The sequence below is a fragment of the Balaenoptera musculus genome, chromosome 14 (assembly GCF_009873245.2).
Source record: "Balaenoptera musculus isolate JJ_BM4_2016_0621 chromosome 14, mBalMus1.pri.v3, whole genome shotgun sequence".
NCBI lineage: Eukaryota > Metazoa > Chordata > Mammalia > Artiodactyla > Balaenopteridae > Balaenoptera > Balaenoptera musculus.
Genome location: NC_045798.1, coordinates 25,111,676 through 25,131,955, shown reverse-complemented (window position 1 = coordinate 25,131,955; position 20,280 = coordinate 25,111,676). Strand labels below are relative to the sequence as shown.

Sequence of the window (20,280 nt, the reverse complement as noted above, 5' to 3'; positions counted from 1 at the left end):
TGACCTTTGCCTCCTCCCGAAAGGAACTATGTTATTTGCTTTTATTGTTTTGTTTTGTTAAATGGAGAAGAGTTTGCACTGAGCTCTTTAGTTGTTTACTTAATTCATGCCAGGGGGCCGCGTTCCCCCCGTCCTGCTGAGGACAGAGCTGTTGCTGAGTCTCAGCCACTGTGCCCCCTAAAGAGCTCTGGAATCCAGCCCCTCCTCGCTTCTCCCCTCTTATCACACACCACCTGCATCTCTCATTTGGAATTCTCTCAAGTCTGCTGGCCTCGGTCTTGTCCGAGCAATCTTTCTGCCCCCTGATCTTTGGAGAGAGATTTTTAAAATATAAATACAATCTTGGTTCTTTGCATTCAGGATCCATCAGTGGCTCCCCATTGCTCTCAGAATACAGTCCACGTGCCTCAACGTGACCTTTAAAGATGCACAGTCCAGCTCCTACCTTCCCGTCACCTCTGACCAGCAGCTTAGACCGTCTTGGGGTCCCCACACCAAGCCATGCCTTCTGCCGGACACTCGCTTCTCCCACTGAAACCTCTTTGCCTGATGGGCATCTAGTCATCCTCCAGACTTGGGTTTGGGCCTCATCTCTGGGAGCCATCTCTGACCTCCAGGGTCTGGGCGAGGGGCCCAACTCCTTTCTCTCACGAGCTCCTGGGCTTCCCCCAGGACAGTCCAGATCATTCTGTCACAGTTACCTCTTTGCTTGAGTCACAGAAAGGTCAGAAGAGATTGAGGTGGAACTGGAACCCCCCGAGTCTGACTTCAACCCCTGGCAGTATGATAACCACCACCCCAAACTACCAGTGTGCCTCCTGTTGGCCTGCTGCCCACTCTGGGCTCTCCCAGCCCGTCTGGACGCCCCAGTGCTCCTGTAGCCCCTCCACTGGGGGATTGCGGCTTGGCTTCAGTGTCCCTCAGGTGGGCTGTTAGGCCTGGTGCATCTTACACACAGTGAACCCCCAGTGGTCCCTGCTAGTGCGCAGACGACTGAGGATCCCCGGTGCCCTTAATCAGGATGGTGGTCACCAGGTGTCACCCGCGCTTCCGTGAGACGTTGAAGGTAACCAGCAAGCTCTGGGAGGACGACCCCAACAGGAGTCTTGCGTGTGAGCGAGCACTGAGGGAACACTTCTCTCCAGCCCGGAACCACAGAACAGGTGGCCTGGATGTTTTATTTGAAGAGACTTTTCTAAAGAAAGATTGTGTTGGAGTGAATTGATTCAATATTAACATAACCTCCTGCCAGAGGAGATAAAGTCCAAATTGTAATTGGTTAAAAACATGGTCATCAGGAGCCTGTTCACCCCACAAATATTGACACTTCCAAGGCGGTGATGAATGAGGCGGGAAAAGGCTGGTTTCACTGCAGCCTTTGGGGAGCACCGTCTATGCATCTCTCCCACAGGGCCTGGTACTATTTAGCTGCGGAGTGCCAGGCCCCCAGAGCAGCCCGGCCACCCACCAGGGTAATCATAACCAGGGAACATTGATGGCAAGCATCCGTGGCTTACACCGTGCCAGGCACAGGGCCAAGCACTTAGAGGTCATGACCGAACTTTATCCCCCCAGCCCACTTGAGTGTAGTGAGCTCCGTGAGTAGAGCGGCCTCTCCTCTCTGGGGCCAGAGTGCAGAAGCGTGTCTGCGCACAGCAGTGCTCTGTGCGAGAATAGGGCCCCACGGGGTGGGCTGAGTCTCCAGAGGAAGCAGCTGGTCTTACGCCCACTTTATGTGGGAGGAAGCGCAGAGTATGAGAATCCTGCCCAAAGTCACAGAGTTTGGGGGGCAACTGGGATGTATTTTAAATAATGTGCTTTGAAAGAATTTCAAACTTACCAAAAAATTCCAAAAATAATTCAAAGGACTCCTTTGGATCCTTCACCTAGAGCCCTCACTTTTTAACGTTTTGCCACATTTGCTTTATCATTTTCTCACTAAATCACATTCTCTGAATTATTTGAAAACAAGTTACAGACATGAGGTCCCTTTACCCTAATCAAAATCGGAAATTTTAACATTGATAAAATACTATTTTCTAATCCAGGGGTTAGTGAACTATGGCTCACAGGCCAAATCCAGCCCATGCTGCCTATTTTTTCATTGTTGTCTTGTTTTTGTTTTTCTTATTACAGCCTGAGAGCGAAGAATGGTTTTCGTTTTCAAATGGCTACGTTTACAGTTAGATAAGTACCTGCATATATACTTCAATTTTGCCTCTCGGCCTGCATGGCCTAAAATATTGTCTAGCTTGTCCTTGAAGGAGAAGTTTGCTGACCCCGATCTTATCTGCTGACTATTCAAATTTTGCCTCTTGTTTTACTGATGTTCTTTGTAACAATTTTTCTCCCTGTTCAGGATCCAACCTAGAATGTGTTAACAGCCTGTGCTCAGTTTCGTGACACCATCCATAGAGCCCTGAGCGTGTTCCCGGGACACGGGACTTCTGATTTTGAAACCAAAAAAGTCCCAGGCAAACAGGGGTGAGCTGGTCACCGTAGAGCCAGTGCCTCAAGCCCTAAGTAATTCTGGCCTCTCCGTAAGGCCTGTTCTCAGAAGGTACCCATAGGTTTAGGGGAGAAGCCAGTGAACCAGATGCGCATTTAAAAGCTGTTCCTCGGTTACTCATCCGCTCTTGTTACCCCTTGGCTGAATTCCCATCCTCTGCCTGTTCTCTCCTTGTGTCTTGCTTTCTTTGTTCCACTGATACAGACGAGACCTGCTGATGTTACCATATGTCTTAGCTGCGTCATTCTCCTTGCTAGTTTATGAGACTGTATCACAATTTAGCCACCTTGCTATTGATGGACAAGTAAGTCATCTAGATTTTGGTTGTTAGGAATAGAGCTGCTCTGAATGTTTCCCCATGCTATCTTACATGGGGGAGGCACATGTGTGTGCATTTCCGTAGGGTGTACCGCTGGAGGCCATCCAGCCCCTCCCCAGTATGCACTGTCTCAAGCGGGCGGGGAGGGTGGGCGGCTTCAGAGCTTTCTTTTGTAAAGTGAGGAAGGAAGATTTAATCTATCCTGGTGCTTTTCAAGTATGTGTGTATTTTTGTGTGTGCGAAAGAACCCTTTTATTAAAGGGAAGTCTCATGAGAACACCCTCTGCCCTGCCCACCTGGAAGCTGGGCCTTGACTGGGTTTCCCCCGTGTAACCTGGACAGACTTCCTTCCAGCTTTACAGAAAGGGACCTGCTCGGGGCCCCGGGGTTTGCTGAACGTGTCTGTGGTTGCTCTCCCCATCCAGCTCATCTGCTCCTGCAGGCAGGGTCCTGCCCCTGCCCCTTGTCCTTACCGTGGAGCCTCTCTCTGGACACCTGCCGGCATCTGGGTCAGAGATCTGTGCTCGGGAGGACCCGGGGGCGGCCAGGCAGCGGGTGGCCTCCCGAGGGGGCATTCGGGGCTCCTGCGAGCCGCCTGGGGTGGTGGGCAGCTCAGGCTGCAGACGTGGGCAGCCCCGCCGACAGGGGCCGGCTCAGTGATGCGCTGAGCTGACCTCGCAGCCTTGCCTCCTCAGCACGTGGGTGTGGAGTCCCTACTGTGTGGGCCCCCAGAGGTGAGCAAGACCCAGTGACCCTCCAGAGCCTGCTGTCCAGCAGGAAGACAGACGTGGAGGCCCTCAGACGTTGTACTAATTATTTAGAGGAGCACTGGAGAGCTGGAATATAATTTTAAAAGGGGGGGCGTGAATAGGATGGGGGCAGGGAGAACCTTTTTTGAGTATTTTATCCTGCTTTTCCAAGTGTTGTGTTTTTTTTTTTCTTTCTCTCTTTGGAGAGCACCTGTGAGTTACAAATCCATTGTCAGCAGAGGGAAGTCAGGAAGGAAATTCTTGAAGTCTGTTCAATCATGTAGGGCCTGTGCCGTCCTTAGATCCTATGACACAAAATTAGAAAGGACTCCTAAACCCTCAAAGAAACAGACTTAAAACAAGTAAAAGGAGACCCTGCTTTACTCAGCAAGTGGTAAGCACATGCCACAGGGCTTACAAGGAAAAGCTGTGCGTTTAAAAGAGACCTCAGTTCGTGTCCTGGCTCCAGTCACCGTTTAATAGCTGTGTGACCTTGACAAATTAACTGACCTCTCTGACACTCAGTTTCCTCATCGATAAAGTGAAGATGAAACTGTGTACTTCGCAGACGCGGTACATGTTGCAAATGAACAAACACATGGTCAGCATCCACAGAGAGCAGTTATTATTATTCCACTACTCGTCATGATTATTATTACTCTGAAGATGAAGATGATGGAAACAGTAAATCCTCAGAAAGCATTTCAGTGCATCCATAGACGATGGTTGTCCAGCACAATGTAAGGAAAATCATGGAATGTTTAGTATATGCCCAAATAGTTGGAGATCAAGGACACAGAGAGTAACCACCATATGGTCTGAGGAACTTTCCCTTGAGGCCACTGTCATCAAACTTCTGAGTTGGACAGACCATTGGTGGACCTGACCTGACATTTTTAATATGTTGCACTTACTAAATTTGTTCCCTATCAGGGCTGTCTGTAGTTTGAGATATTGGTGATTCACTTCAGGGAAAGCCTTCCTACTGAAGGTTAACTCTTCCAAGTGCACTGATGGGATGTCAAGGCCTGGGATGTGTTGAGATCAGCCTGCCAAAGCCACCATTTCTTAGAGCACTTCCCCGTGGCGTTTGCGATGTAGTATTTTTTTTTTTTTAATTCTATTTATTTATTTATTTTTATATTTATTTTTGGCTGTGTTGGGTCTTCGTTTCTGTGCGAGGGCTTTCTCCAGTTGCGGCAAGTGGGGGCCACTCTTCATCGCGGTGCGCGGGCCTCTCACTATCGCGGCCTCTCTTGTTGCGGAGCACAGGCTCCAGACGCTCAGGCTCAGTAGTTGTGGCTCACGGGCCTAGTTGCTCCGCGGCATGTGGGATCTTCCCAGACCAGGGCTCGAACCCGTGTCCCCTGCATTGGCAGGCAGATTCTCAACCACTGCGCCACCAGGGAAGCCCTGCGATGTAGTATTTTTAAATCTTCTTAGTTGTTCAATCAGACCCAGAAATCCAGGTTCTAACCACTCTGCTGAAATATCAGAATTTTCCCTCTTTCCCCACCTCATTCCGTGTGTCGAGCCAACTCATCTCATAGCTTAATAAGTCCAGAGCAAACATTTTACCCAGGTATTTAAAGTGGGCAGATGGCATTGCATAGGAAAGTAATGCTATTCATCGGTTTGTAGTTGCTGTCTGTGTGCTGGGAATCTCAATCGCCCTCCCACTGAATGAGAGGGGGTGGGTGCTGGGGAGAGAACGCCTGAGATGAATTCAGCAATAGAGAAAGACTGTGTGCAGAGGGGGCTGGTGGTGGCCCAGAAGCAGCCTGGGTTTTAGAGTCTCATGGACTTGACTCTGACCTTGGGCAAGTCACTCCCCTGCCCAGGCTGATTACTCCCTTGCAGGGCTGTTGTAGGCTACGGTCATAATAAGCATCAAGGCCTATACCATGCCTGATATGGTTGGTGCTGAAGAAATCCATCCCTCCTTCTTCTCCCCATTGAACAGTCCGGAAGGGGGACTATTTATCCCCCTATGAGGAGGGATCCATACGCAGAATTAGTTAAATAGATGTTTGTTATTCTGTCACAGGGTTTTGGAGGGAGCTACTTTGATCCAACTTTTGACAGAAGAGCATCAGCAAACACTCTCACCACAGTTCTGATTGTTTACTCTGTGGCTGACCCTGTGTATGTATTAGCTCTTCTGACTTGCTCACTCATCCTGTATCTGGGTTCTGGGTAACAGCAACCCAGCTCAAATTTGCTCCAGCAGAAAAAGGGACGTTATTGGCCAAAATATCTGAAAAGTTCTGAGGCTGCGATTGCCTTCAGGCTTGGCTGGATCTAGGTGCTCCAACCATGTCATCAAGAATGTGTCTCTCACCTCAACGACCTTGATGTCACCTTGTATTCTTAGGCAATCTCTTCCTTCTTGGTGGCAGGAGGGCCCCCAGACACTCCAAGCTTATATCCTGCATCAGAAAGAGCCAATCTTGTGTCCATAGTCGCAGACAAAATCCTGGTGTCCGTCGTGCTGTTGTCCCACGACCAACTACTGTGGCCAGCAGGAGGTGGTGCTCTGCCTGGCTAGGCTGAGTTGCATGCATCTTCTCTGGTCTGGAGGGAGGAGGGTTGGCCCCATCATGGACGTTTGGGGGTGGACATTCTTTGCAGAGAAGATAGGATGCTGCTGTCAGAAGAAATGAGAGCAGGCGTGTGCAGTCACATCACCGGATTTTCCCTTTGGAGCATGCGTGGTGGGCACTGCTGTTACAGGAGTACAGCATAACAAGCTGGCAGCCAGGCTGCCTAGTTCCACATGCCAGCTCTGCCACGTAGTACCGGGGTGACCTTAGGTAAGTCACCTCACCCCTCTATCCCTCAGTTTCCTCAACAGTAGCAACAAGAATGGCCATTGACCCTAGCTCCACGTGTTGTTGTCAGGGTTAAATGAGTGACGGCAGAGCCACGCCTGGCACCGTGTCAGAGCGCAGGCTCCTAACCCATGTGCACGGCAGCCCCCTGGGCCGCTGCAGCGCTTCGAGCCTGGGTGCCGCTCGTCTCATCTTGCCCCCCAGAACTCAGGCTTTGAGGACCCTTAGTGTTCTCCCACACTGGTCCAAGAGTCAGGACCTCACCACATGTCCCCAGGCCAGAGCTTCGACACCCTTCGTTCATGCACAAAGGTGTCCATTTGGTAGAGGGCTGGGGAGGAAATGACACCCTGCCTTTCAGCAGCCCCTGGGGAAGGGTGGCTGATCTAATGAGTGAATGATAGCGTGACCGGACGTGTGCGAGGGGGAGATGAGTTTCTGGCTGTTAAAAGACATTTTGGTGCTTTGTACCCACATACTTTGCAAGTTATTGTATTGATTTTGCAAGAAACAAGATTTGGAAGGAAAGAAAAACGTGAACTTGTGCGAAAATCAAATCAGTTGTGTCATTGAGAGCCTATTGTGGGTCCCGCCCCACGCTGGGTCTGGAGAGGGATGGAAATCCCGGGGGGCCTTTTTCTCCCCCAGCGCTCCCCACCCCATGCTGTGGAGGTCTGCTTGGAACCTGGGAGGGTTTGTCCATGGGGACCGGATGGTGACTTGGAGCTGAAAGGGGGGTGTGGGATCCTCATAGCCAGGCTGGCTGCCAGGGCTGGAGGTGGGACCCCCAGAGCCCTTCCTGGGGACTCGCTTGCCAGCCGGCTGCTCTGACTGCTCCACCCGGACCTCCTCCCGGGAGGACAGTGTCAGAGCAGCGGTGGCAGCATCGCACCGCTGAGGGAGCTGATCTCAGCCCTGACACCGTTTGCCACCTGACTTCATAAAAACGTCAGTCAAACAGCCCCGATATGGAAATAATGTGCAGTGAGTTATTCTTACGCCACGTCAACCATAATGGAAAATCAGCCCGAGATGGCCTGTATTTCTTCCTGGTCCCTGAAGTGTAATAAATAGAAATTTTTAAAGCTCGGCATTAAGACGGCTCGCCAGCAGCAACCCTGGGCCTGCCCGGCGGAGGCCATGGGCTGGGGGATTCCTAGTGTTGCTGCAGTAGCCCCAGGCCCAGCGAAAATCTGGGCCTGCTTGACTTGTGTGCCTGTGGGGTTGGCACCCTCCCTGCATACATCCCAGTCGGCCAGAAAGCCTAAAAACCCTCCCTGGGATTGTGGTCCAGGCCCTGCCTCCCCCTGGCCCCGTGACCTTGACAGCTCACTTGGCCTCTGGCACTTTCACCTCTAAAACGGGGTTAAAAGTCCCCACTTCTCAGGCTGTTAAGGGCTGAAGGAGACAAACAACAGCGACATCCACCGTTGCTTTTTTGGCGTTTTCTCAGTGCCGGGTGCTGTGCTAAGCACGCTCATGTTTTCACTGGTTTATCCCGCACGGGTGGTAGGATGTGACCGTCCCCACTCTACAGATGAGGAAACTGAGGCGTGGTGAGTTCAGTGACTGGCTCGAGAGGCAGACCCCCCAGGTCTGGCCCCAGTGCCCACGCTCTGGCCCCGCTCGTGGTGCACCTGGCGCTTAGCAGATGCCACACGGGTAGTGCTTTCCTGCCTCTCCCCTTTGGGATGAACTCGCGCATCCCTGGAAGGCTCCGGTCACGACGTGTTTCCTCAGCGCCACCACGTGGGTTCAGACTCCAAGTTCTGTCCATTCTTCCTGATGTGTCTACCTCTCATTCTACAGTCCCTGCCTGGCTCAGGTCACCGTGACACGGCTTGAGTGGCTTCCATGGTAGCACCAAGCCACTCGGCTGTTTTCTCCGCAGTTGGAATTCTCTCTTCATTTTAATCCATGTTACTCTTTCCAGAGCGTGGCTTTCCATGAGGGGCAGCGGAGCCCAGTGGTTAAGGTTTGAGCTCTGGAGTTGGAACAACCAGGCTCCTCTGCTGCCGGCCGTGTGCCTGTGAGCACGTTGCTTCCCCTCAGTTTCCTCCGAGGTCAGTTGGTCCTCACGGTGGCGCCTTTCTCCTAGAGGTGTGGTGGCGCTGTTGTGAAGCAAGGCAGCTAGAGCCCAGTGCCCTGGAAATGGTCCCCAAGCAACAGTAGCCGGTGTGGCCACTCATGCCCAAACCATCAGGGCCAAGGTAGTCCTCTCTCCAGCCCGGTGGGAGCTGGGACTCATGCCAGCAGGCCCTCCACTGCCTGCACGCTGCCTCTGCGCTCCTTTCTGCCTGGGGACAAATCATCCCTCTCCCTGCTTGCTCCAGGGAGACTGGGGAAAGGAAGGAGCATGTCCGGGTATACTGTCTGTAAAATGGGGATAAAAATAGAGCCTTCTTTCTCCAGGGGCTCAGAGGAGAACCAGCAGCATCATGTTGATGAAACCCTCCTTCAGCTGAAGCAGGGGCTCAGCAGAGGGGAACTGCTGTTGTCTGTCGGCTCTGCCCTGTCGAGCTACTCACAATGGCTCTCGCCTGCCTCCTGGCCCTGGGCCGAGCAACTTGGCCTGGCAGCGGGGCCCCGCCGGACACCTCCCTTCCACTACTAGTTATCTGACATCCTCTCCCATGCTGGCCCATCTGCTCCTGCCTGCCCATTTCTTTTGTTCCTTGCACACCGCCCTGCGCAGACCCTTCCGTTTCTCTCCACTTCCTCTCCTTCCTCTCCGACTGGAGCACCTCCACCTCCCTCTTCCTGGAAGACCACAGCAGCATCCTCTCTGGCTGCCCTGTTGCTACTCTTGTCCACCAAAGCCCCTCCTCCCCACAGCAGCCAGAGGGAGATCATGCCACCTTCCTCTTCAGTCCTCAGAGAGCAGCCGTGGTTCTCCTACAGACTAAAAACAAAGCTAAGCTTTGCGTCCTGGCTCACAAGCCTCACTGATGTGATCCCCATCACATCTGGCCAGCTGTGCTGGCCAGCTCCACTGGCTGTCTTTCTGTTCTGCAGCACCAAGTTCCTTCCTGTTCCTGCCTCAGGACCTTTGCACTTGCTGTTGCCTCCACTCAGGGCACCTTTCCACTTAGAGCTCTACCTGGCTGTCTCCTTTGCATCATTTAGGTCTTAGTTTAAATGCCTCTCCTTAGCAAGGCCTCTGACTTATGCGTGAATCCAGGGCTGGCTTTGGGCAGCCCTCCATCCCCAGCACCGCCCCCCCCCCCCCGCCCCCGGCCTCCCCAGAGGCCCTGGAGTCGCCTGCGGGGAAGATGAGACTGCGCCTGACTTCTCATTTCCTCTGTCGATTATGCTCTAACAACGCCAGTTACCTCCCTTGCTCCACATCATTTTTCTCAGTGTGTCTTGATCCCTTCCAGTCGCTGAGGGAAACGGGCCACCGAGCCCTCCTCCCAGGCCCAGCACGGAGCCCAGCTGCAGAAACAGGCTTTCCTTGGCGCCTTGAAGATGGGGCTTTTGTGGGCTGAGGCTGCTGGCAGTGGGGTGGGGCTGGGATTAGGATGCCGTGTGGGGAAGCTGCGGGAGGAGGCTGGGTCCTCGGTTTCCCAGCCTGCGTAATGGAGGTATTAGCAGTGCACACCTCCCAGATCTGCCAGGAGGACTGACGGGCGATATTGGAACGAATGGCAGCCTGCCTGCTCCCCACCTCCCGTGTCATTACTATTATTCTAGCATCTGGGGTGAGCTCCTGGATATTCTGAGGAAGATGTTCTCTGCCCAGTTTGGAAGATGAAAACGGTCCCAGGCGGACTCTCCCCACAGAGCCCCGCCTTGGTCAGCTGTCCTTGGGGCATCCTTTGCCCTGGCTCCCTCATTTTCCTTTCATAAATCAATGCGCCCCATTCACTGGGTGGCCTCGGGGATCAGATTGTGTGCATGTCATTTCAGTAGGGGTCTAGTTGGCTTTTCCTTTTCCCCTATCTGTTAGCACCAGCCTTAATGTCATTTACTATTTTGGAGGGACAGTGGCCTGGCAGTTGAGAAAGCGAGCTGGTCTGGACGATACAAGTGGTGTCTTTGCTCCTTGTAGCTCTGTGACTTCAGACAAGGCGCCACCCCTCTCTGAACCTCAGATATTTGCCTTCAGTGATTTATAAGGTGGTTTTCTGCTTGGAGATTCTAGGGTTCAGAAATCAGGGGGAAACTCAATCGCAGAACGAACTTAGGGTTTGTGCATGACTGTGGTCTCTCCCGGGGGAAATGTCTGTCTTGTGGGGCCACACAGGTCATTGTACCTATCTCCATGGCCCCACTTTGCTAGGATAGGAGGCCTACTGTGTACATGTGGACGGAAGGAAGAGAAAGAAAGGGTGAGGAGGAGAAACTTTGAGTCAGTGGCTCTTAACCATCAAGAATCTAGTGAAAGTCATGTACCAGGAAATGCTCACACACAGAATATTTTGCCTACCATTTAAAAGGGGGTTCACAACTCTGGTTAAAAATGCCTACTTGGCAAGTCCCCACTGAATGAACTATGAGCACCTCCTCCAGGAAGGCTTCCCAGCCCCCATCCTGTGTTCCAGGGTCCCCATACCCTCCCCTTCCTGGTACCCTCAGAGGGGCTGTCACTACCTGTCCCTGCCTGTCTCCGCCACGGGAGGGCAGGGGCCACCTTGACTGTTCTGTGCATGCCCCGTGCCTGGCACTGAGTGGGCGGCAGCAAATATCTGCTGAACGGAACTGGGGACTCGCTCCTGACACTGAATTGGGGGTCGCCTGGCTTTACTTCGTGGGGCAGTGCTAGTTCAGTTTTGAGTGGGCTCAGAACCCAGCTGCACCTACTGCAAACACCTCTGCTTCCCCCTCTGTGGGTTGATGAACACCCGTGAGGAGGGGAGGGTCGCCTGTAAAGTACTCGTCTGCCTGGGAGGGGCCGGGCTGGGCTGGAGGGGAGGGACGTTCCAGGAGACAGTGTCACAAGGCCTCTCTCCCTTTCCCCTCCCCCTCCTGCCTGGTCCAGCTGCAGCAGAGTGAAGCCAAGTGTGAGGATGCCTTGAAGACCCAGAAGGTGCTGACGGCCGACCTGGAGAGCATGCACAGCGAGCTGGAGAGCGTGACCCGCAGCAAGAGCCTGGTACCGGTCCCTCCTGGGGCTGGGGGCCTACTGTGTGTGCAGCATTAGAGGAGGGACCGGGGCACTCATTGTACTGTACTTGGAGGTACAGACATCCATTGTAGACCTACTGGGTGCTGGACGCTCCGAGAGCACAGGCAGCCTACTCAGAGCTGAGCGTTACAAAGGTGTAAGGACACACGTGAGGGTCAGCTGTGTGCTCACCTGTGCGAAGGGAGGCCAGGAACCCTGCTGTGGACCCAGTGTGTGCTCAGCCCCATGGGGATGCTTCCAGTACGAGCCTGTTGTTTGCTCAGCACCTGAAGTGGGAGCACAGCTATCTATTGTGAGCCCACACTGTGCCCACCACTGGAAGTAGCTCCCGGCCATCTATTGTAGACCTACTGTACACACACACACACACACACACACACACACACACACACACACACACACACACACACACATACACATACACACACACCACCACCACCACCACCACCACCACCCTCGAGAGCACTTGGTCACTATTGCTGGGCAACTTCTTCACATCCTTTCTTCTAAGCTAAGCCAAGGGTAGCCTGTGGGCCCACTTGGGCTCACTCCTAAGAGAGACCCAGCCATCTGTAATGGGCCTACTGTGTGCTCAACGCTGAACAGGAACAAATGAACGTATATCATGGATCTATTATGTTGGTGAAGATTGGGTGTGGGTTTCTAAGTGCCCCGTCTGGGTGTACAGGGTTGGCTTAAATTTATACACAACATGTGAAATCCGAAGTTTAGACAGAGCTAGAGATTTATTGGCAAAAGCTTTTCTCAAGATCCCCATTGGCCCTTTTGTCCCAGATTTTATTTGTGCTAGATCAAGGGGAACTTGCCCGCAAACATTCACACACGTGCTCACGCAAGGAAGAATGTACACACTCACATACAAAATCACCAGACACACATATAAAATAAATGCCCTCATAGGTAAGATATACATTTAAGTTTAGCCATATTTATTGAGGTCACTGACACATGTGCACCATGTACACTTAAACTGTATGTATGTAGATTCCCAGGTAGGCTTACACGGACATATATCCATTCACGTACACACATGCTGCATTCACGCAGTCGCAGGCAGGCCCAGCACACACACACACACACACACACACACACACAGAGCATTCATTGACACAGCCACGGCCTCCCTTACAGGCAGATGTTCACTCACCTGACACACCCACAGGCAAGTCCCCCTTTGTTCTTTTTTTTTTTTTTTTTAATTTAAAAAAAAAATTGTTTGGCTGCGTGGCATGTGGGATCTTAGTTCCCCGACCAGGGATCGAACCCACGCCACCTGCATTGGAAGCGGGGAGTCTTAACCGCTGGACCGCTAGGGAAGTCCAGCCCCGCCTTTGCTCTTCATCAGCCCCCTGTAGTCCCCTTTTTACCCCCCTTTTTCTCACCCACCATCGTCCTGCCCCCGCAGGTAGACGAGCAGCTGTACCGGCTGCAGTTTGAGAGGGCGGACCTCCTGAAGCGCATCGATGAGGACCAGGACGACCTGAACGACCTCATGCAGAAGCACAAGGACCTCATTGCTCAGGTAATGGCCTCGGGTGGAAGAAGGCTTGGTGGCCTTGGGTGGGGTAGGTGGGGACAGTGAGAAGGTGATGTGGTCAGGCCACCCTCTGGTGCTAGGACCTTGGAGGGATAAATGCCACACAGGTAAATAGCAACTGTGAATCACACTTAACTTTTGTTCAAAATGGAAGTTTATTTGTTCATTTACAAAAGCAGTAGATTCGTATACCCATTATAAATAATTTAAATAATAAATACCTGTGGAAAATAGAAAGCTAGGGGCCCTCCTATCCTCTGGAATTCTTTTCTTTGGGGATAGTCGCATTCAACAGTTTGGTTCAACTCTTTTTTAAAGGACCTTTACTCTCCATTGCCTCATTTTAATCTCTGGACAAACCCTATGTAGAGGGTCTCAGCAGAGACTATCAGCCCATTTTACAGATGGGGATACTGAGGTGCAGAGTGGTTCTGTGGCTTGCCAAAGCTGGTATCCAGGTCTAGAATCCCAGTTACCTGACCTAGAATAGTTCTCTTCCCTCAGAATTCTGGTCCTGGTGCCGCAGCCAGCTCATTCTGTCTGGGCTCTCAAGGGTGTATAATAAAGCGCTGGACAGTTGACCGAAGCTATGGGCCTGTGTAGTGGGAGTGACTGGGTGCACACCGAGATGAGGGATACTGGGGAGGATGTGAGGTGCCCTTTAGAACCAGCTGTTATCATGCTCTGTGATATGTAGACATCTGTGGGCAGGGGGAGAAGGGACTTCCAGCAAAACCTGTGGTCTCAAGGTGACATTTTTCGTCTTACCAGTCTGCTGCCGACATTGGGCAGATCCAGGAACTGCAGCTGCAGCTAGAGGAAGCCAAGAAGGAGAAGCACAAGCTTCAAGAACAAGTACGTGCTCAGAGCTGCCGTATTGTGGGGGAGGATCCTGGGAACTGTCATTCATTCATTCACTCAACGTCAGTTGCATGACAGATGGATTGAGGAAAATCCCGAGGAGGGGTGGAGAGGGGGAGAGAGGGAGAGGGGGGGAGAGAGGAGAGAGAGAGGGAGGGGAGGGGGGGGGGAGGGGGAGAGCAGAGAGGGAGGGGGAGGGGGAGAGAGAGAGGGGGAGGGGGAGGGGGGAGAGAGAGGAGAGGGAGGGGGAGGGGGAGAGAGAGGAGAGGGAGAGGGAGGGGGAGAGAGGAGAGAGACGCGCACGCACGCACACACACACGCACACACGCGCGCACACACACACACACACACACACACACACACACACACACACACACACACACTCCTGCCCATGCTTGTGCAGGATCCACAGATGCCCCACGCAGTGAGGCTCATCAGGCATTCCGTGCAGGATGTTTACCCCTGAGAAATGGCTCCAAGGAGAAGGGGCTGGTCTGTGCAAGACAGGATCACCATCCTTTGTGACATCTTCCTTTGAAGTCATGGTTCCTCCAAACACCCCTAAATTTCCCTCATTACCTAGTGGGTTGCTATCATCCATGAAATTCTCAAAGCTCTTCTAGAACCATTGTGTGTGCCCACTTAGGGTGGCTGTCGGAGTGACCTACTCTCCAGCAGTATCTTCGGGCACAGAGTGACAACAAGCAGAACAAAAATAATAGCAGGAGTGGCCACTTGCTGGGGGCTTGCCGTGTACCAGGCACTGATCTCCTTCACACACAAACATGAAGAAACAAGGCTCAAGGGAGGACACTGACTTGCCCAACACACCCAGCTAGAAAGTGGGGAGCCAGGTGTGGAACCCCGAAATATGTGCTGGGCTCCCGAACCCACTCTTGGTTGTGTTCTTGATGCTGAAGCTTGCTGTCCACAGCCTGGCTTGGTGCTTCATCAGGGCAGGAGGAGGAGGTAAGAGAGGCACTGACTGAAAGGCCTCTTGGGAAGCTGAAGGCACAGGAAGGGTCAGGGTCCCGTGTGGGGTCCTCAGCTGGGATCCAGCAGTTCGTGCTTGTGCACCTGAGCTGAGAAGGAGCAGCGTGGACGGGCCCAGGGCTGGGTCTTGCTGGGACCCCCGATTCTGGGACTCGGGGCTGCCAGGTGGTCAGTGGCCTTCTTGGGTGTGTCCCCAGCTGCAGGTGGCCCAGATGCACATTGAGTACCTGGAGCAGTCCACAGTGGACCGAGCCATCGTCAGCAGGCAGGAGGCGGTCATCTGTGACCTGGAGAACAAGACGGAGTTCCAGAAAGTGCAGATCAAGAGATTTGAGGTACTTGCTGGCGTGTAAATATTGCTCAGGCCTAGAGCTATGAGGGCTTTCATGTGAACCCATCCTTCTTCCCACCGTCCACCTGTCCACTCATATGCCTTTGTCTGGATCTGTATCACTCATCCATCTCCTGAGTTCCCTTCCTCCATCCCTCCTTCCTGTCTTCTATCGCACTGTCCCACAAACTCCCCATTCACTCAACCTAGTCACCTCTGTCTCCATCTCCATACACCATCATCGGTCCATCCATCATCCCCCTTTCCATTTGTTCTTCTTCCTTTCTCTATTTTTTCTTCTCTTCCTCTATTCTTTTCTTTTCCTTCAGACCTTGACCCCTCTGTCTGTCCATGTTTTTATCCATTGATCCAGTTCTGCCCATCTCCATCCAACCACTCATCCACGTATGCACCCGACACTTGTTTTTGAGCAGAAATTTATTTTGCCCCTAGTGTGTGTTAAGCTTTGTTTTGGGTGCGTGGAAGACAGATGTATTAAATAGATTCTGTTTTCCAGAAGCATAGAGCTTTGTAGGAGATGTGGGTAAGATATGTACATAAATACCCATAATAAGGAGAGAGGGCTGTGAGGTTTGGAGGATGGAGGTCCTTTCAGGCTGGGGAATCAGGGAGGCTTACAGGAGGAGGTGGCTTTGGTGCTGGACCTTGAAGGACAGGTAAGACTTGGATGGGCTGGGGTGGAGTTCAGTGACTGTATTCACATTTAGCTCTGTACACCAATGGCATGGGACATTTACCGAGGAGATCACCACTGCCAAAACCTTCCACATCAGCTACTCCACGTGATGTTCATCACAGCCCCATGGGGCATGCAGGATAGAATGAGAAGATGGCCCCAGAGAGGTCAAGTGAGTTATTTAAGATAAAGCCAGGTAGTGTCAGTGACAGGAGGAGATTGACTCTTGACCTTCGCTCCATCCTGGTCTCAGGTTCTAATCTCCCTGCAGCCAGGGGGCTTACCCAAAGTATGACGGTATGTCTGAGCGATGGGAGGCTGCTCTTCTCATTCCGAAACATTTACTCCCAATCCCCTGTTGGGCTTTTGGTCTCTAAGAAGCCTGCTCTGGATGAAGACCAGAGAAAAATTCTTTGCCTTGGCCCTCAGTGGTTCTTGGAATATGCTCAAGGGATCCCTCAAGGCATAATTGTCTCTGCAAATCACCATGAAACTTTGATCTACTATATTTTAAATGACTAAATACATAATTTGAGCTATATCACATATCGTTTTTTGCTTGATTCTAGCATGGTCAAGTGATAGCAGAGAAGAAAACAATTGTAGAGTAACTTTAAATGGCAGGTTCTATCTCCAAATTCACTTTTCCCTCTGCCATCATTATTGGAATTTAGTAGAATCCCAGGTCCTTGAGATGGGGTACCTTGGGGACACAATTGGAGGACTACGCTTCTTATGACCCTCCTGTTGCCCTTTGAAACCGTTGCTAAACTCCAGTTGAAAGGGGAAAGAGGAAACAAATCATAAAGCTTTTCTTTTAGGCCATTATTCAGTCTCTGATCTGGAAAGGGGCTCAGAGTCCTTAGCAGGCACCTAAAATATTCATGTGGGCTGCATTTTATGTCATCACTCGAGTATTTACCCATCAGAATCGATTGGTTCCAGGCTTGTTGGCCGACTAATGAATTCTGCAGAACAGCCCTTGGGTTGGTTTTCTGTAGCACTGGTGATGCTTACGGCTCTTTTCTCTCTATTCATAGTTTCATTGTGTCCTTGTGGATTTCCACCCCCCCACACACACACACACAAAGAAAAATGCCATGAAATATTAGAGCCAAGGCTCATGGGAGATTATTTGCTCAAACTTCCTCATTTTACAAATCGGGAAACCAGAATCCATGTTGGGGAAGGGATTTGGACCCCCCGGCATAGTGTCCTTTCCACCGTGCCACTCCACCTCCCAGACCTTGAGCCAAATGAAGGTCGCTATAAATCTTAATTCCCAGCCCTTACCCAGCACATCCTGTGTGCCAGGCACCAAGCTAAGCCTTCCGCATAACTTAACATGTTCAACCCTGACAGCATCCCGGACATCATCCTGTCTCTCAGAGAGGTTAATAACCCGCCCAAGGTCACACAGCCAGGAAGAGGTAGAGGTAGGATTTGAACCCAGAACATGAATTCAGCATCTGTCACTAAGCTACACTGCCTTTCCAAATAGCAGCTATCATTTTCTATGTTTTCTTCATTTTTGTACCAGAAATCAGGATTATTACCCTGACTACTTTATAAAAACGCACAGAGACTCAGCAAAAGATTTCTTTCTGGAGCCTCCTGTGTCGGGCCCCAGGCTTCTAACTCCAGAGTGGGCGTGTGCTCTCTGCCCGGGCTGCAGGTCCTGGTGATCCGGCTTCGGGACAGCCTGATGAAGATGGGTGAGGAGCTCTCACAGGCAGCCACGGCCGAGTCCCAGCAGAGGGAGAGCAGCCAGTATTACCAGCGGCGCCTGGAGGAGCTGAAGGTGGACATGGAAGAGCTGGTGCAGCGGGAGGCCGAGGCCAGCCGGCGGTGCGTGGAGCTGGTGAGTGTGGTCCTGTGACGGAGGGTTCAGGAGGGGAGCCCTCCTTCCTTCTGAATGGGAGCCTCAGGGCCTGGTCCCTGGGGCCTTTGGGGGTAGACCGGAAGCAGGGAAGAAACCGGAAGGGGATGGGCTGTGAGCCGACACTGCCATGGGCTGCAAACGCCAGGGACAGGTCCAGAGTGAGCCAATCGCATTCACTCCTGCAGGGTGACTTCCGGCCACCTTTGTGCCTCAGACTCCAGACTTTCTCTTCCTGACTCACACATTCTCCTCCAGAGGCAGGGCGGCCTCGTGCAAAGAGGAGAGAACCAACGTTTATTAAATGTCTCCCTTGCATGGAGTCTTAACACCCATAATGCCGTGTAAGCGTCGTAATAACCCTGTGAAGTCAGTATTATTATCCCATTTTACAGATAAAGGAACTGAGGCTTGACAGAGCTGAGATAATTTGTCAAGGTCATACCTTGTAAATGTCAGAGCTCTTTCTGGGCTGTTAACAGCAACCATAAAGATATAAGATAGAAACGATCGTGCTAAACCCACCATTTATTAAGCACTGGCTATGTGCCAGGTTCTGGGTTAAACCTTTCTTGTTTAAATCTTCCTGTCAGTACTGTGAAGTAGATGGGGAAACTGAGGCATGGGGACACACGTGCCAGATTGAGGCCCAGAGCAGTACATTCACCTGCCTGAGGCCACATGCAAGTAAGACTTGGAACCCAGATCTGTCCAACTCTGTAGTCTCTGCTTTTATTCACTAAGCCATGCTTGTCCCCTGGTGTGGCCCAAGGTGCATTTTAAAATTCGTTTCCTTCCCAATGGGAAGGTTTCTCCATTGTTCATTGTATTTTTCGGAGAACAGTTTCCTGCAGGGATCACAGAGCATCTGAGCGCGCCCACTCCTCCTTTTCCCCGCAAGCCCAGATATCCCCGAGCCTCCAGGTTTCCGCTTCTGCAGCCTGGGAGGCATCTGGCACCCCCTTTGCCCTCCACCATAGAGCCTTCTCTGAGACAACCCAGAACGTGCTGCAGTTCGGCCCAGAGGGCTTTAAATCACCGTCGTCATCTCCTCCCTGCCCTGTCCACTCTTTTGTGACAGGTCTCACCACCTTGTCCTCCTGCAGCAAGTATGTTTCCCGGGCCACTGCCTCCCGCGGCCGGTGTCATCCCCATAGCTCTGCCCCTGACAAGCCAGCAGCCCGGCTGTCGTGTCGGGGTGAGGCGAGGCTCCGCACAGAGACCCAGGTTCCCAGACAAATCCAAGCCCCGTGACCGGCAGCTCCTCCACCCGCCTTGGCCCTGGGAGAGGGAAAGGCTCTTTCTTCCAACTGACGGGCTAACTTCCTCATTAACCAGCCCTGCTCCTCTGGCAGCTGAGCCCCCTCCTGCCATCTCTGGCTGCAGCGAGAGAACATCCCCAGCACTCCTCCCCCGATGTCTTCTTCAACTGGCCGGACACCAGGCTTTCCCGTCACGTCAGATAGTGGTTTTCCTCCTCTCCCCTCTGCTCTTTTCCTCTCTCTCCCTCTCCCTCCTCTCCTCTCCTCTCCTCTCCTCTCCTCTCCTCTCCTCCCCTCCCCTCCCCTCCCCTCCCCTCCCCTCCCCTCCCCTCCCCTCCCCTCCCCTCCCCTCCCCTCCCCTCCCCTCCCCTCCCCTCTCTTCTCACTTTCCTCTCCCTACCCCCATTCCCAGGGACACGTTCAGATCTTTAAAGGCCCTAGAATCTGGAAAAGATTAAATGCAACCCCCATATATGGGTCAAAACTGCAAAGCACAAAGCTTATGTGTATGCTAAAATTAGACCTGCATCTTTCTCTGTTTTCTCATTGTAAGATTCTGGGTAAGCTTACCGAGGCTGAACTATTCTTTTTATTTTGGTGTGTTTGGGGTTGGGCGGTGTATCAGTTTTCCAGGGCTGCCTTAGAAGTTTACCCCAAACTGGGTGGTTTAAAACAAGAGAAATTTATTCTCTCACAGTTCTGAAGGCCAAAAGTCAGAAATCAAAGTATTGGCAGGTCTTTGCTCCTTCTGATGGGTCCAGGCTAGAATTCTTCTTTGCTCTTCCAAATTCTGGTGGTTCCGGGTGTTCCTTGGCTTATGGCCAGGTCACTCCAGTCTCTGCCTCTGTCTTCACATGGTTCCTCATCCTGTGAGTGTATGTCTCAGATACCCATCTGCCTTTTCTTCTAAGGCCACCTGTAATTGGATTTAGGGGCCACTCTAAATCCAATTTGATTTCATCTCAGGGCCCTTACTTTAATTACATTCGTAAACACCCTTTTTCTGAATAAGGCCATATTGACAGGGTCTGGGAGGACGTAACTTTTGGGGGGCCACCCTTCGACCCACTACTGAGGGAGGGCGTGTTCCTGCACAGCCGGTTGTCTCTGCAGTGATTCCGTGGATGGGCAGGGCTCACGGGGACAGTGTTAGGCTGGCAGAC

The 20,280-nt window shown here is 52.2% G+C and overlaps 1 protein-coding gene across 1 annotated transcript in view; it reads left to right on the top strand.

Annotated features, from left to right (window-relative positions):
* The window catches only part of MYO18B (myosin XVIIIB), a 220,840-nt gene that overhangs the window by 139,952 nt on the left and 60,608 nt on the right, over positions 1–20,280 (top strand). The window contains exons 28-32 of the mRNA XM_036823428.1: positions 11,390–11,503; positions 12,963–13,079; positions 13,866–13,949; positions 15,146–15,283; positions 17,652–17,837. Coding sequence (XP_036679323.1) covers positions 11,390–11,503; positions 12,963–13,079; positions 13,866–13,949; positions 15,146–15,283; positions 17,652–17,837 — 639 coding nt within the window. The remainder of the gene's footprint in view (positions 1–11,389; positions 11,504–12,962; positions 13,080–13,865; positions 13,950–15,145; positions 15,284–17,651; positions 17,838–20,280) is intronic.